General features: G+C 46.3%; 1 protein-coding gene across 5 annotated transcripts in view; it reads right to left on the bottom strand.

Annotated features, from left to right (window-relative positions):
• Positions 1-2532: 2532 nt before the first annotated feature.
• Positions 2533-17819, bottom strand: part of IRF2 (interferon regulatory factor 2) — a 48160-nt gene continuing 32873 nt past the window's right edge. For 2 of the 5 annotated variants that reach the window (XM_014945628.1, XM_014945631.1), the window contains exons 7-10: positions 14611-14722; positions 10903-11067; positions 5439-5485; positions 2533-3962 (exon numbers count right to left, since the gene is read on the bottom strand). In XM_014945628.1, the coding sequence (XP_014801114.1) occupies positions 3651-3962; positions 5439-5485; positions 10903-11067; positions 14611-14722 (636 nt within the window). In that variant the 3' untranslated portion in view covers positions 2533-3650. The remainder of the gene's footprint in view (positions 3963-5438; positions 5486-10902; positions 11068-14610; positions 14723-17819) is intronic. The other 3 variants (XM_014945630.1, XM_014945629.1, XR_001412457.1) reach the window with 2 other exon arrangements.

Below are 17819 nucleotides of genomic sequence, written 5' to 3'. Positions count from 1 at the left end.
CTGAGTCCAACCCCCCTGCCAAAGCAGGGTCACCCAGAGCAGGTCGCACAGGAACGCATCCAGGTGGGTTTTGAGTATCTCCAGAGAAGGGGACTCCACCACCTCTCTGGGCAGCCTGTTCCAGGGCTCTGCCACCCTCAAAGCAAAGAAGTTCCTCCTCATGTTGGGATGGAGCTTCCTGTGTTCCAGCCCGTGCCCATCGCCCCTTGTCCTGTCACTGGGCACCACTGAGAAGAGTTTGGCCTCATCCTCTTGACACCCATCCTTTAGATATTGCTCAGCATTGATGAGGCTCCTTCTCAGTCCTCTCTTCCTCTCTTCTCCAGACTGAACAGTCCCAGGTCTCTCAGCCTCTCCTCATCAGAGAGGTGCTCCAGTCCCCTGATCACCTTTGTAGCCTCTCCTGGACTCTCTCCAGTAGTGCCATGTCCTTCTTGAACCGGGGAGCCCAGAACTGGACAACTGGAATTTTCCCAAAACAAACCTTTCCATGAGAAGGACGCAAGCATCAGCCACCCCTCCACTGAGTTTGGCAGCCTCTTCCCAGCCCCAGTACCACTGCAGCTCCAGGCTTTCTCTTCTACCAAACCCAACTCTTCCTTCCCCACAATAAAAACACATCAGGAGATGACTCTTCTCCCCGGACAGACCCTTTCCAGCCACTTTCCACCTGCAGCTTCTGGCCCCAGCTACATCCCTACCCTGAGGACAAGCCGCAAGCCAGAGAACTTGCCACACCAAGAAAGGCTAGAAGAAAGGGATTCATGAAGCCTCATGAAGAGAATTTCCTCAATGGAAGTACTCAAGGCTCGGTTTGACATGGTCCTGGTTAACCTACTCTAAGGTCCTGCTTTCAATGAAGGTGGGACCCAACATGTCCCAACCCACAATAAAAACACATCAGGAGATGACTCTTCTCCCCAGACAGACCCTTTCCAGCCACTTTCCACCTGCAGCTTCCGGCCCCAGCCACATCTCTACCCTGAGGACAAGCTGCAGGCCAGAGAACTTGCCACACCAAGAAAGGTAGAAGAAAGGGATTCATGAAGCCTAGAAGAGAATTTCCTCAATGGAAGTACTCAAGGCTCGGTTTGACATGGTCCTGGTTAACCTACTCTAAGGTCCTGCTTTCAATGAAGGTAGGACCCAATGCGTCCCAGGACTCCCCCTCCAGTTCCACCTCTTCTGTGAGCCTAAGAGGTCCCCTCCTAACAAACAAGAGCCTGTCATCTTAAAAGCAGGTAGGAGATGCTACAGACCAACTTCCAAACTTCAGCTGGGAAGTTAGGAAAAGCTTCCCAAACCCAAAGCAGACCATGTTAAGAAAATATAAAAATAATTCCAAAACCAAGGAAAACGAAACCTTCCATGAACCTCATAACCCTGCTGGCAAAGGGCTTGGGATGACAGACTCACTGTAACATCACACACACACACGGAGCCTCCTTGAGGAAGACCAAACCTTGTGGCCTCTGGACCCAGAGGGCCACTGGAAGGCTAAATGCACAACCAAATGAAAGGGACACAGACCAGAAAGCTTACGTATGACAATCACAACCATAACCATTCCAGCCTCACCTCGGTGGGTTGGTAAGACAAAATTGCAAGTTTCACAGGAACTTGTGATGAAATTAGGAATGGTGGCATCAGGTTAAGAACAGAGCAAAATCCTACTATTTGCTTTCCTTTTTCAGTAGCCAGCGAGCACGTCTCCCTGTGGTGCAACCACTTCTCTGCAGGTTACTGCTCATCAGCCCCACGTCCAGGCCACTCGGCTCAGCTCCCCCTTGGGTTGGTATCAGAACAGTACTCACACCTGAAGGACACCCTCTGTATTTCACATCCATCAATCCATTCGACTTCCAACAGCTGAGAAACTGCAAGAGGGCAAGTGGTCCCAACTTCTGCCCCTGCCAGAGATGGCCCAAAGCGTACAGGACTTCAGAGTCAACGGCGTGGCTCTTCCTCCACCACCACTGTGCACCCTTAATGAGATACTCAGCAGCTTCCCTCAAAGACCCAGAGGAATCAGAACTTGCCATCGCATGCTAGACATTGAAAGCCTTGGGAAAGGTTTATTTGACTTCAGATTCATTCAGCTATTGCTTCAAACTCTGCAAGAAGAGATTTTTCTGGACAAGAAACTGCGAGCAAGCCAAAGACAGATCCACCAGGAATGGGGCAAGCACAGCTGAGCCTCTGCGTTGGGCAAGGGATGGACTTTCACAAGATCCCTTCCATGAGGTGACTTGCTCAAAGCCCAACCACGGAGTAACAGCAAAAGGGGCACCCCCTCCACCAACTCCCCACCTCTGCACGTGAGGCCACCTTTAAGCTTTAGTTCCTCTTTCCACCTCGAGCTGCCTCAAGGACGGTACTTCCCATCCTCTTAGATGGGTACTCCAGAAATTAGCAGGTCACACTAATTGGTCACTCCAAGAGGTCACATGCACCTATCAAACCCATGCCATCTGGGGCTTCTGAAAGATTAAAAAAAAAAAAAAATAAAAACAGAGACAAACAAGAGGATTATTAAAAATTTAACTATATACCATATTTATTATCAATCCACAGGATAATCTGATTGCTACATGAGCTCATAAAAGCTATTTCACCTTTACAAAATTTAAAAAAAAAAAAAATGTGCCACAAGGATGTAATAACTGCTGATAACCAAGGACTGAATCTTAAAATTATAAATTTGCTGTAGAAAAGATTAAAAAAAATTATATTCACTTTAGAATTTTACTTTGAATAAAATATTCCCCTGTATAAAAAATAAAAAAGCTTGCTCTGGTTAGAATTAGAGTATTTTTCTTCTTCTTTTAAATCTGGGAATTTGCATAATATCTCTGTAATAGGTTTCTTCTTTTTTTTTTTTTTTCCTATTGTACCACGCGGCATTCAAGCATAGCAGATTAGAAACAAACATGAGAAAAAGCAGTCATAAAACGTATGAAATCCACATGGGAAGTTTTAACTTCCTTTCCTTTCCTCTATTCTTTAAAAGACACGTTAGCAAGAATAGCCTTGGAAAAGAATACAGGTGGGGAGGGACCTTCAATGTGCCATTAAGTAGAGCAAGGTAATAAAAGGCCTTTTCATAAGTGCTTTCTTAATAAGGTGCAGAAGCAGACTGCAACGTTGCTAGTACTGCACTATGTACAATATTCACAATAGACTTTTTTTTTTTCTTTATTTAAAAATATTCCAGCTAGTTCACATTTTCTCTTCCATTCCGAGGCTTTCAGTTCCATCACAGCCTTGACAGCAAGAAGCGCAGCAGCACCACTTCCCTCGTGGTCGGTTGGTCCTCTTTTGGAAACACTGGAACCTGCGAGTGGGCCAAAGTTCTTGGGGTTGTTTTATTTCCTACACAGCAACCTTGGAAATCCGCCTGGGTTCAGGTGTTCGTACTGACGGCTGGAGTCCTGAGTTAAAAAAACACTCCTGGCACCGGAGTCGGACACAGCAATGTTTTGTTTTTTTGTTTTTTTTTTTATAATATTGCCAAGGCTTTTTTACCTTAGATTTGTCTCGTGTGCGTCAAGGGATGAACCTCTCCTAGAGAAACGTAAAAAATACAAACCCAAACAAAACAAAGCTAAAAAAAAAAATAAAAACCCAACAAAACCACGCCATCGAAAGGCTTAGCAGCTCTTGACTCTTGACTGGGTGATGTCTGATGTTTTCTTGATGACGCTGGCCCGCGTCTCGCGGTCCGGCCGGCTGCTGCTCGTGGAGGCTGTGGACGCTACTTGTGGCAGAGGGATGTCTGGGAAAGGGGGCCAGGAGCTGTTGTAAGGCAGTGGGCAGCTTTCCTCTTTGATGGTGACTTGGAGGTCAGGCTTGTTGGCTACAAAAGTCGCCATGCTGGGAAGCATATGAGAAGTGTTCCTCATTCCCAGATTGCTGAGATACTGTTTGCCTTCAATGTTTTTCTTCTGCCAGTGAAGTCGTCCCTAGAAAAGGGGGGGAAAAAAAGGAGAGAAGACTATATGAGCAAACACGACTTTGCAAAGTGCTCCGAGCAACATGGCAAAGATGGAAACATCTCCAAAATCACCCCATCTCCAAAAGCCTGAGCCTCTAGTTGCTGGCTTTGAATGTCTTTGCTCTCAGCCACGTCTCCCTTTTTGAAGTCCTGTGCCTAAACCTTGGTGGCTCTCCAGCACTCAAGAGGCTCTGCCCACTCTTCTGATGGAAAATCAAGGCCTTATTCCCAGTACGCTGGGGACAAAAGTAGACATGGACGACCAAATCTCAGAGCTCCAACTGGAAGTGTCTCCTCCATTACCAGAGAGGCAGTGTTAGGTTGACAGCTGGACTCGAAGATCTTAAAGGTCCCTTCCAACCTAGACAATTCTATGATCCTCTTGCCACCAGGCAGGCCCAAAGACCCAAGACATCTCAAACAGCACCACCCAAACTGTCAACACAGGTGAGGCTGCCGGGAAAACCACTGTCACCCAATGGTGTGTCCTCCATCACAGAGAAGAGGTTCACCAAGGAAACATGAGCATCCAAGCCCTTTCCCCATCACGTGCCACAATGGCACGTTCTCTGAAGAAGGTTTGGAGAGTCATTATTTACAGTCTAAGTACGAGCTCCACCCTACTCAAGGGCACAAGAGACAAACCCAGGAGGGTTCTCCATGCCGTTATACAGCTGGACAACCTGCAGCTCTCCAAGAAGGAGGATTCAGAGGGCTTTCTAGGGGGCACAGCAGGAGTGAGATTTGCAAGAGGCCTTCTTTGAAAATGCAGCTGCAGCACAGAGCATCTAAGTGCCCTCAGGGAGCTTCCACTGACCTCCAAGTACTCATGGAGATCAGTAGATTTGGGCACTTGATGGTAGCCACAAAAGGAAAGGCAAGTGCTGGTTTTGCATAGATGCAGCTCAGGAAACCTTCATGGGGTGGATATTTTCTCCACGGATTCCTTTCACCTGGCAATACCCAACTAACTGCTTGGGAAAGCTTTTTGCCTCACATACCTCAAACATTCAAGTTACATTTCTGTTATACGTGAAAGCATTTCCTCCAATTGTATGAGTTCAGGTGCCATTTAAGGAAAACAAAGTGAGCTTTCAACCAAGATAAAAATACTCACTACCCAGCAATGTCAATGCATCATACTAACAAACTAGCTGGCACTGCTGATGGCTCGCTAGAACATCTTATCACGCAAATTAATCTCCTTGTAGTCTGGACACATGAGGAGGAAAGAACTTGTAGAGATATCCATTCAGTGACAATCACCCAAATGTCTGTCTCCCCTGAGAGAGAGAGACATTCTCCCTTTGTTTTTATCCCCCAGCTATTATTAAAATGAATACTTCACTGGCAGACAGAGCTGCAAACAGAGAAGGGGGAACGTCCTCAAGACATTATTCTTGAGACCTTGCTTCAAAATGCTAAAAATCCAGCAAACACTCACCTCTGCATTTTCTTCATCACTTGGAACGCTGTCAGTCGTTTCACTTTCTGCCAAACAAAACAGAAGCAAAAATGAAACTCACTCTTCCATCTACGGTAGCAAAATCCAGCTCAAGAGGCCTGATCCACTTCCAGCAAGTGGGAGCAAAGAGTCAAGCCAAATACCCAGTAAACAAGGCAGAAGCACGGACCCCCTGCCACAGCAATCCAAGGGCTATACACCACAGCTGCATCAAACAATGAGAATAAATTCATATGTTTATCACAGTTCACATCGCTACATCCTGGAGAAGACAGCAGCAGAGGGGCAAGAAGTAGGTTTTTTGGGCAGAGGGAAGAGCCTCCCACAAGGCGGGGATGCCCCTCTCCCTTGCCCTCTTTTGGCAGCTCCAGGCCTGGCAAAGAGCAAAGGTCTGTCCAAATCCTAATTGTTATCTCCCTGCAAAACCAGCAACAACTCCACCCCAGAGGAGATAAGTGTGTTTTTGTTTCACAAACTATTATCTCAGCCTGCTGCCTCAAGGGCTTGTTGTCAACTTTTGGTGCTCTATTACTGCTGTTATACTTTGCTCTTGTTTCGCTTTTGCCACCCGTGCCCAGCCTCCCCCTCTCAGCCTATTTCTCAACCCTTCATTCACTGCTCCAGCGAGCAGATATGCTGCTATCTCCAGCCTCATCACCTTCCTCCACTGCAGATGGCCTCCCTCACCCTCATCACTTCAACCAGGGTGCAAAGGCAGGGGAACAGCTCCACCACGACGGCCACCCTCCTGCAGCTGCATCCCTCCCTTTGCAGAAGAGCCTGAAATCCAGGTATTTTGACTGTTTTCAAGCAAGCGTGTCTGAATGCAGGTCTCCCAGTATCTGAGAGTCAGGATCCTGGCCCATGGGCTGGTTGGGAGCTCTGTGCCTCAGATACATCCCAGATGGGGCACAAACACCCCTTTTCAGGACTCCCTTGTGCCTTCCTGTCTCCTGGGAGGATAACCCCAGGCATCCAAAGGGGCTATGGGAGAGATGGGGAGGGACTCTTGATCAGGGAGTGGAGCCATAGGACAAGGGAGAACATTTTTAAACTGAAAGAGGGGAGATTTAGACTAGATCTCACGAAGAAATTATTTGGTGTGAGGGTGGTGAGAGCCTGGCCCAGGTTGCCCAGAGAAGCTGTGGCTGCCCCATCCCTGAAGGTGTCCAAGGCCAGGCTGGATGGGGCTTGGAGCAACCTGGTCTGGTGGGAGGTGTCCCTGCCCAGGGCAGAGGGTTGGAACTGGATGGTCTTAAAGGTCCCTTCCATCCTGAACTATTCTAAGATTCTATGACTCTCTATCTATCAGGCTTCCAACGGCATTTGGAAGAAGTCTTTCTCCAACCAACCCCCACCAAGGCTGAGCTGACAAGGCTCATCCACGCTTTGAGCCAACCAAGTCCAGAAATTACATGGCTGAAGGAACGATGTGATGAGTTATTGTAGCAGGTCAGGGAGCTCTCAAATCCCAAACTTCCACTCTCTGCTCTGCATTACACATTTTAGCCCACACCAACTGCTTTGCACAGCCCCTGAGACCGTAATACCACGGTTCTGCCTTCCTAAAGAGCAAACTTTGTGCTCTGCACTGGACATAATGAGTGCTACAGGTGTATGGACTGCACCTCATTGATTGTGCCCCTGCAGAGAGACTGGCAGCATCTTGCCTTTCTCTTGAGGCTTGGCTAAACATTAGGTTTAGGCAGAGGGATGTAAACCAACGGTCTGAATTGCTCTTTCAGACCCCAGCAGCTAAACTGCACCAAGAATGTCCTTCTGAAGCAAGGAAATGAGCAGCTCAGCTACTCCAGACCACTGCTTCCAAAGCTCCCCTGTGCCAGAGTCTCCAATGCAGTAAGCAGAGGAACAGTCCGAAATATGAAATCTAACCGCAAAGCCCCGCGAAGTTAACACTCTGCAGGGCTTCTCATCCACTGGCCCAGCTGGAGAGATGTGCCAACATTATTAAGCTGGCTAATTAAGTCATACTTGGGGGGAGACGGAGTGGGGGGAGAGGCAGAAATTAATCTGTGCAAAGGAGAAACGGCCCTGGAGATAGAATCAATAGGAGGAATCCACACAGAGACAAGAAACAGATATTCCTTGACATGAAGAAACATGTGGCAACAAAAAAAGAGTGATGCAGCTGAAAAGGAATCCATCCTTGGTGTTTATACATAACAAAATGCTGAGCAAGAGATAGCACTATAGTTAGCAAAGCCAGGGAAGCTAGCCACTCGAGCACGGAAAGTTAAGAGAGGTTATTTCAACCAAGAAGGTTATTTGAATCAGAGTCAAAGAGAAGAGGAGGTTGACAGAACAGTCTCAGTAAAAAAAAGATTTCATAGACGTCAGTGGAAATATGAGAAAACTCACAATGGCCACTCGTATCATTTGCCTGAATAACGTCAGAAAGGAACTAGAGGTGGTTTTGAAATAAAACAGATTTATGTAGGACAGCTGATACCTCAGGCTGCCTTTTTTTTTTTGCTGTTGTTGTTTCAGAAGGGCTAAACTAACTCCTGCACAGCTGTTATGGTCATACTCCTTCCTGCCGTTCAGCGGCCAGGGCTCCCGTGGTTCTCCTGTATGACTTTGTGTGGAGCCAGACAAAGCCAGAAATAGTCACAGGAGTGTCCTACAAGTTTCAGGGTTCTGACAAACCACAGACCCGCCCTCAATCCTGCAAGGGACTGGGCAAATGCATACTATAGAAAAAGAGAAGTTCATAGAACAATTTGGGTTGGAAGGGACCTCAAGAGGTATACATCCCAACCACTTGTTCAAAGCAGGACCAGCTACAGGACTGGATCAGGTCAGGTCTTATCCAGTCAGGTCTTGAAAACCTCCGAGAATGGAGGCAACACAACCTTTTTTGGCATCCTGCTCCACTACCTGGCTGTCCTTGTGGTGAAAAAGGTGACATTTTTTCTTCTATCTAGCTTGACCAAGTTCTCTTCTTTCAATTTATGTCTGCTGTTTCTCATGCTCCCACCATGCACCACTGTGAAGATCCTGGCTCTGCCTTCTCAATAACATCCCTGCAGATAGAGGCAGGCCACTGTGAAGTCCCCAAAACCATCTCTTCTTCAGGCTGGACAGTATCAGTCTGACACTTAATTCCCTCAATATCCCCTCACACAGCAAGTGCTCTAGCCCTTGATCATCCTGGTAGCCCTTCCTTGCACTTCTTCCCATCTGTCTCTCTGGATAGTGACCTTGGCCTCATGCAGGTGTCCCCTCTTTGGGGTCAACTGTAACCTTCTCAAGTATGTACTTCAGCACCCATTGATGAAAATATTACACAGGACTCGTCCCAGGACACAATCTTGCAGTACTCCACTTCTTACTGGCGTCTAGCAAGAGTAACCAGGATCCTCAAGACCTCCCGTGAGATGCATCCAAAAGCACGTCAGTGGCATGAAACCATCTCTGTGTTACCTGAGTTATGGGCTAGCAGGTCCTGCTATCAGTTAGGACAGCTGAAGGCCACCAGGATACTAAGACAACATGTGGGGTGAGCAGAAGTGCTTCAGGCATGCCTCATTTTCCTTCTGCAGGCTTGTTGCATTGACTTCAGGGGAGGCAGATCATGACTTGGAATCACAGAATTATCTAGGTTGGAAGGGACCTTTCAGATCATTGAGTCCAACCATCAAACACTGACAAAACCCACCACTAAACCATGTCCCTCAGCACCACATCTACCCATCTTTTAAATACTTCCAGGAATGGAGATTCCATCACTTTCCTGGGCAGCCTGTTCCAATGCTTGACAACCCTTTCAGTGCAAAAATTTTTCCTAATATCCAATCTAAACCTCCCCTGGTGCAACTTGAGGCCATTTCCTCTTGTCCTACTGCCTGTGACTTGGGAGAAGAGACCGAACCCCATCTGGCTACAACCTTCTTTCAGGGAGTTGTAGAGAGCGAGAAGGTTCATTGCAAGTTAGTGACTTGCTCATGTCAGGGTGGTTCTCCTGTCACCAGACTAAGTCCCCTCTATCATTCCAGCCCAAGCAACCACCAAGACCAAGACAGTGACTTTTGTTTGCATTCCAAGAACTTAGATACTGTAGCTGAGGTTAAAAGAAAGCATCACTTTTATGTTCACACAGAGGGGAAAAGTTTTGCAACAAGCATTTGGAAAGAGGACAAAGGTTTCAAAGGCCCCGTCTCGCAGCTGCTGCTAAGTTAAAGCACCCTCATCCCTTCTGAATGCTCTGGCCGTTACAGACTAAACACATCAGGAAGTATAATCCTTTATCAACGTGTGAGACTAACATTGGAAGCCATTCAAAAGAACATCATTCTATTCACCTGGACCCAAAGATAAAAATTCCTAAATATATATTTTACAAAAACATGTCTGGAAGTAATTTCGGCCTAACGAGTCAAAGGCAAAACCATGTGTAAAATAATAAATTGCATGGGGAACAATTAATACTTAAGTTTGCCTAAAAAGATTACATTTATGTTTCTACCCAGTCTCTTGAGGCTTATAAGTTAGCAACATGTTAAAAAAAAGGAAGGATAAGTTGGATCTGAAACTTTTTCTACTTTCAAATGTGGCTTTGCCCTGCTTCCTACGGAAATAAGGCTTATATGATTGCAGGGACTCTACATGGCAAGCCCGCGTGTGCATTTGTGTCTGTTCCCCCCCAGCCACTTCTGAACACGCTGTCAGACCTGGATAAGGGATAAACAAGTGCCAGAGACTCTTAACTTCCTACTCATTTTATGAAAATAAGGGGCCGAGACAAAAAAAAAAAAAAAAAAAAAAAAAAAAAGAAAGAAACCACTAGCACCCTGACTTGGGGAAAGGCTTGTTATCTCACCCCTTTTCAGATATCAGAGAATCCAGATGGGAGGCAGCCGTTGGAAGGCAGGCGTCCACAGCCCTGCTGCTTTGCAGGACCACTTCTTATCAGTGGCTACACAACTGTTGTACTACTCTGCAGACATTTGTAACGAGACAGATCCGCTCCCCGCTGGGGCCCTCAGCTCCACATCTGCATCAGAGACCTCTAGTGCAGCCCTCAGCACTCTGTGACCACCGAGGACACACGCAGCAGAGAACACCTTGAATCTTTAGTTAACTCAGGGGGCAAGGGGGACACGCTGTATTTGCAGCACGTTATTTGTACCCACTGAAAATGCCACTCTAATAAAAGACACGTTACATCTAAAAAGGTTCATTTTCCATTAGTCACAGGCTAAAATCTGCAGCTTATGTTTCCAACCTCAGATCTGCCCAGTTGTTTCCCAAGGTGAAATAAGCAGAGGACGGTGAGTTTTTGAGTTTCATTAAAAATGCAGAAGGTGGCCAAACAGACATTTGTGGATTTTTTGCCAGTTACCCTGGAAGAGCTCCCTTTTCCCCCCAGCATCTTCCAAACGTTTCCAAAAATCAGAGTGTAAAGAACCTCCGGGATGCTTACCTGCATAGGATGAGACGGGGGAGATCTGTAGGGGGTACAGATGGCTCATGCTGAGGGGCTGTTCGTCGCTTTCTGTTGTCACCTCTACTACCTGGCAAACGTCAGGAGGATTGGCAACTATCACCTGCTCCTCGCTGCTGCCATCAAGGTGCGGCTGTCCTACAACTTGGGGTTAGAAATAAAAAAATTGATTACTCCTAACACCTTGACCCGGCTGGATCTCTAAGAGCCCATCCTTGGAGCCTCCCTGGTACGTGAGTGAGTCTTCAATACCTTCTCCTTCTTCTTCCTTCCACACCCACCACCTGCTTTCAATGGGACTTCTACAGGAAACCCGTGTGATTTGCTTAGTTTCCATGACCTTCGGAGACATTTTTTTCCTCCACTTCTACAGGGAAGACCACAGCCACACTCCTCCTCCACCCAGAACCGTGGTCTCCCCAGGACATACGGACTGCAGCCACCTCTCCTAATCTGGAAAAGCATCCTCACCCATCCTCAGCACATCCTCTGGATGCTCTCATGTAAATTATGCACCAGAAAGAACAGAGCTGGCTTGCAAAAAACCAGCCACAGGGTCATGTAAAACATGGCGGGACTCTGATTTATACATGACATTAATCTGTGAAAAATTTCTCCTCCAATTAATCCTCTGGATGCTCTCATGTAAATTATGCACCAGAAAGAACAGAGCTGGCTTGCAAAAAACCAGCCACAGGGTCATGTAAAACATGGCGGGACTCTGATTTATACATGACATTAATCTGTGAAAAATTTCTCCTCCAATTAGATGCTTATTCTCACTGATCCTTGCAATGTCAGTGATGGTGTTTAGAAAAACATGGTTTTACCTGTAGTCTGTAATCCCCACTGTCTATGACTGAAAGCTACACTCTGGGTAGTTATTAACAGAGGGTCTTCCTTTCCCTCCAGCCACATGGTATTTAATACAAAGGAACATTATTTATTTCTACAAAGTGAAGGCACCGTGGATGCTTTGCAAGTGTCCTGCAGTCGTTACGTGTGCTACACAACATCCTTTTGAAACAGGGGAATAAAATGAGGTACCAAGAAGTTACTGAGCAAAGCAAAACTAGGGTGAAAGCCAGAATCTTGCTTCTCTGGAGCTGCTCAAGACAATCCCCTCTGCCTTGGACAACTCCCCTGTCGATCCCAGCAGGATGAACTGCATGAAATCCAGCATGGAGCTGAAAGCTACCAGCTGGATTTGAAGAGCAGATGGGGATGGAGCTGTCTGAGGGGTTGGCTAACCTGAATCCACAGCTGACCACGAGAAAGCAAAGGACTACAGATATTCTTTCACCGGAACACAAAGCTTCAAGGAGGAAAATTTTCATACAGACAATTTCTGTGCAAACAGGGTGCTGTGGTGTTAGAAATTCAGACAGTACATTTTTTCTGTACTCATGATGGGAAAAAAACGTGGGCAATGAAACACAGTAGAGCTAGAAATTCTTCTGTTAAGTGACTTAATTACTTTGATTTTATAAAAGGCAAAAGATAGCACCTATTCCTGGATCAAGTAAGATAAATATACATGAATGGCACACACAAGCCATTCCTGCCTGCTATGTTTAGGCAGGGCTAGAACACGACTTTTTCAAAAAGAAAAGTGACAGTTTTTTTTCTCCCAGAGAAAAGCTGCACATCATTTTGCTTTGTGAAGTGCCAGGTAACCACTGGAAAGTAACCCAAAGCTGGATGTATATTTTACGAGACAACTCCAGCATAAAGAAAATTACATAAACAGAGGATAATCTTTTCTTTTAGAAGTTGAATTACTACAATTACTACGATTTTGTTCCAGATATTTCATTTCCACTGTATTTCTCCCTTTCCTGGTTCTGAAACAACTTGCTTTTTATTGAGTGGGGTGTGAGGTCAAGAGCACACACACAGAGTTAATTTTTATCTGGGAGAAACCAATATTGTGCAACCCTGCCAGGGTACAAGCAGGCCATCTGCACTGTTTTATCTTTCTCCTCAGTACCTGATGAATTTTTACCCGCCCCGAGAGATAACTTGCACAGCAAAAATTACTGCTCACTTGGGCAATATGCCACCACTTGCCTGTGAGCTGTGCGTCTGTCAGAAACGCTGCAGGTGCTGTTTGTCTTTCCTCTCCTCCAGCTGACTTCCCTCTTTTCTGTAGAGCAGAGCTATTTTACCCTTTTCCCCCACTGTTTACATTAAAATCCTGCTTGCAGTCCTAAATAAGGACTTCTGTCTCCCATCTGGATAAGCAGCACACTTCACAAGCCATTAATTAAACACCACTGGCTGACAGTTACCCACCCGAGCCTTGCTGTCCTACCCCCGAAAATGGATTCTGTGAGTCCAGAGAAAAATGAAAGCCTTTAAGGTGCAAATTCAGTTCTGTTCCTCTGAACCCTTTGCTCGGTTTCCACAGCAAGCCTTTGACCATTTTTAGATGTTGGTGTTGTCATTATGGGTCGTTTCCTGTAAATTAGTGAGCTCTAAGGTACAACGTGCATCCATCTCATCATAAAATCAAACAGGAGTTCAGGATACACTGTAGAGTAGAAAATCAAGAGTGCAGCAAAATGATTCTCTCTGATGTTAGTGGGTTTTAGGGAACACCAGTTACATTCCAAAGACCACTGTTAATTAATCTGTTTGACTTTACGACCATAAAAGTGTATAAAGTTCTTTCCTGGGACCACATATTGGCCTTGGCATGCTCCAGATTTGTTTATGAGTCAGTCAGTAAACAGGAAGCACTAATAGCACTACAGTGCTATTCCTTCGAGTTATAAACCCCTCTGTAATAGTAGGAGCAACAATCACGTTCTAACACTCTTACAGAGCAACAGCTGATTAAATGAACTGCCATAAAGAGAGGAAAACAACCCACAAACTCTTCAGCCCCAGAAATACTCGAGGGGAATGGCTATGCAAAGCCCTGCGACCTAAGGCACGGGCATCAAAAACAGTCACTGCACAGAATTTCTGTCCTCTCTCCAAACAGAAGACTAACATATTTTTCAAACACTTTTCAGACATATATAAAAGTGGAATTCTAGAGAAAACGGTATATGGGTCACATTTCAGGAGCCCTCACTGCAGTGACAACCTCAGCCAAAAAAGAGCTGTCAAAAACCAGCCCAATTATTCTACCGAGAACCAATTATTCACATGCTGAGATGACAGCTAATTCCTCATCTACCAGCTTCTAAATGCAGTCTTTGCTGATCCTTGCTGTTAGTGATGTTAAGAACTAACTCTGCTACTGAGCTGCCAGTAAAAAAAAGAACCAAGTTCCTCCATTTCATCTGCAGGTTTAAACTCCCAAATAAAATGGTACCCTGTATAAATCTCTGCTTGGGAAACCACCATCCAACTAGGGTTTAACTCCTAAGTGACACTGGCTACAGCCTTCTCATAGCTGAGGACAACCCTGTGGAGTAAGTTCATGTCAGGAAAATCCACCTGAGCACCTCTGGAAGTGCTTTGCTCTCAGGGGAACCACCACGCTGCCACAGCACTGCTTGGGGTCTCTGCAAGGTGGTGGGGGGACCTGGCATGGCTTGGGCTAGTGAAAACTCTGTCGACCCGACTGTAACTGCGGTGTTCTCCAAAGGGCAAAAAGCTGAATTTGGCAGAGTCAAAGAGGTTTTTGAAGCCACCTGTATGCTTAGCATATAAGAAAAGCATAGAAGTACTTACCTACAAAGTTCACTGTACTGTCAACTTCATTTTTTATACTGGAGGACAGGAAATAGTCAGAAGTGACATCATTTAGCCCATTAATCCCAAAAGATGATTCAACTGGCTCTTGCTAGAATGAAAACAGTACAGTTGGGTCAGGTTTGATTTATTTTAGGAGCCTGAACTCAGTTCATCTCTTTGTTCTGAGACAGTAATAAATCATATCGCTTCTGCCTGCCATGTACCCCCTGCTCTCTGCTAGACACGGCCTTAGAACAAGTATTTTGGTTCTCTGAGAAGCAGCCAGAGTCTACTCTATTTCCAAATCTTCTGCTTTGAAATGAAAGCTATTTTTAATTTTCAGATTTAGAGTGAGCTTCAGAGAGCAAGAAATTAGCTTGTTATTTACTAAAAGAGATTAATATTTGGAACAAACAAGGAAGAACCACTGCTTTAAGATGGTACTCTATTTAATGTTCATCCTCATTCCCTTCCGAACACGCTCTACCCCTTAGTGCTCTCTGAAAGGAAGCCTCAGCTTCTGTACAGCAGTTACTAAATTCTAGCCTTAATTTTTCTCTGCAGCAAGCCTGAAAGCAAACCAAAGTGTTTACACTAAATACAGCCTTTTAGATCACATCATAAACATTACCACAGGGCAATAACGTTGGGAAAACACCACCTGTTCTACACAGATTAAGCTTTCCACAAGATGCGTCTCTGTAGCTTTGGTACACTCGAGTGGGAATCTAAAAAACTCCCCTCAGAAATAGACACCAAAAGGTATCATTCCAGAAACTCAGGATTTCTTCAAAAAGCTATAAACACATTTAAAGAATCATCTACAGGTCCAGCCTCCTCGCCAGTACTGGCTCTTTTACAGGGTTATTGGTGAAAGTCTGAAGTCTTCTGCTCTTACTCTGGGCTGGCCGTGCCACCCTGCAAGGGAAGTTCTGCCTCACTGGTGACCCAGAGACACCTGCAGAGAGATGTCCAGCTTCCAGCTGGCTCTGATGCCACCTGTGCCCATTTTCACAGCTCTAAAGCACTTGGGCAAAGGCAAGGCAAAAGCGAGCCTCAAGATTCGTGGTGCCAGCCCTTCAGGATACTAACTGTATGAACTATTATCACAGGGACAAAACACTGGGGATGGCATGACAGGTCTTCCTCCTGGACACCACATGCCGTAACTCAAAAAAAGCTGTCACTTGGACAAAAGTCTGTGCCTTCCCAGCCATGAAATATGGCCTTAAATGCAATCACAGAATCACAGAATGGTTTGGGTTGGAAGGGACCTTAAAGACCATCCAGTTCCAACCCCGTGCCCTGGGCAGGGACACCTCCCACTAGACCAGGTTGCTCAAAGCCCCATCCAACCTTGTCTTGAGCACCTCCAGGGCTTGCATCCAATCACCCACCCTGCCCCAAGGCCCCTCTGCCCATCGGAAAGGTGCAAAATTAATGCTAAGCACAACCAGGTCTTTGATGAGCTGCACCGGCCCATGTCAACCCACAGGAGAAAGAACTGGACAGGTGGAAAAGATAAAATTAGCAGTTATTGATCCACCGAGGATCACTGACTGCAGAGACAGGTTAGGGCTGCACACTGGAGCCCTGACCATCTCGTGTTGTGCAACCCCTCAGCAAACACAGCAGCCCCCATGGGAACCCTGCGTGCCCAGCACCTTCCTCAGCTTTACTGAGGCTTGGTTACTGGGAAATTTATTTAGTGGTTACTGGGAAATTTATTTAGCAGCGCCTTTCAAGCCGCAGAAACAAGTACGCATCCTGGGAACTCGGGTGATGGTGCCAGATTGTTGAAGGGACTTGGACACTGGCACGGTTGGTGTTAAATCACCTAAATTTTCAGTGTCCAGATGCCTGCTGGAAGCCTAACCTAAATACATGGGGAAAGGTGTCATTTAGATTTTAAGAAATGTCTCAATGAGGAGCTGCATGCATAGTCAAAAGGATAAATCTAGGATAAGGTAGAAATTAAGCCTCAGGCAGGCAGTTCAGCCCTTAATTTTGTTTCAAAGGAAAGAGCCTATTTTTATCTAAGCTACTCAAGACACTTACACCCTCCTCCCATCGCTGAGAATTCACATTTTAATGGAGAGACCCCATTTGCCCCAAAGTTCACTCCCACCAGCAGTTGTGTGGGTGCCCACAGTGTCCAGCAGTGGCAAAAGGAAGGAGGTCTATATGAGACTCTTGCTATGCTGGAGTCCCTTTGCAGATCTGCACCAGGATGCTCAGCTTCTCCCTTGGCTGATATTACCCCATTACCAGGCAGATGGTGGAACAGCCTCCCACTCACCTCTGCTTAAAGAGAGGTTTTCAGGGTAAACTGCAAGGTGTTCCATGCAAAACACACAACTTGGATCTCAGGAACTCGCATCCCCGAGCGCAGCAATTATAAGCAGCTTTCAGTGCTCAGAAATGTGCATTTGCATTAATTCATCCACCGCCCCTCCCCGTTATTATTGCCTTCAACGTTCAATAGTCAGGCAACCAGCAGCTGAGCATGGAAAGAACATCTATTTTAAAATCCAGGCATATCTGGAGGCCAGCTTGTGTACAGATTTGTCAGGATAAGGGGGAACAGACACAGGCTACCACCAGAGTCACGCTGTAACAAACACAGGTGGGCTGCGGGATCCAGACAGGATGGTTAAAAAGTGGTTCCTTTAGGATGATTTAAAAACCCCATCACAGTTTTCTGAGGTGTAACTCCACAATTCACAACGGCCGGGAGAGCGTCTGCCTTCCAGACCTGATTTCAGCAGATTTTGTCCAGGTTCAGCTGGCCCAGAGCATCTCGCAGCCAGCGGGTGCAGGACCCGTGCCCAGGCGTGGGTGGCACAGCCCTTCACGAGCCAGCAGCAGGGGACCAAGCTGCCCTTCTGCTGCAGACACGGCTGCTACCAGCGACCCAAGGACACCAAATTTTCCAAAGGCTGAATGTCCGAAACCTCTGCAATTTGCTTGTTGACAAAAAAATCGAAGGTGCACCACCAAACCCTGCTGATACGTCCTAGTGGCCACCTCGAAGAGGCACTCAGAAGTGTGACAGCTAGGGGACACCCTGCTTTGTATGGAAAGCAGTTTCAGTCCTCAAAAAAAACCAAACCCTCAGGCAACAACTGTGGAGCTCTGCAACTGAGGCTTTACAAAACATGAGCAGAACATGCAGCTCTGACAGAACTTCTCCCCCTCGCCCAAAC

The sequence above is a fragment of the Calidris pugnax genome, unplaced genomic scaffold (assembly GCF_001431845.1).
Source record: "Calidris pugnax isolate Ruff unplaced genomic scaffold, ASM143184v1 scaffold58, whole genome shotgun sequence".
Taxonomy (NCBI): Eukaryota; Metazoa; Chordata; class Aves; order Charadriiformes; family Scolopacidae; genus Calidris; species Calidris pugnax.
Note: the sequence above shows the minus strand (reverse complement) of the source record. Positions and strands in the feature narration are given on the sequence as shown.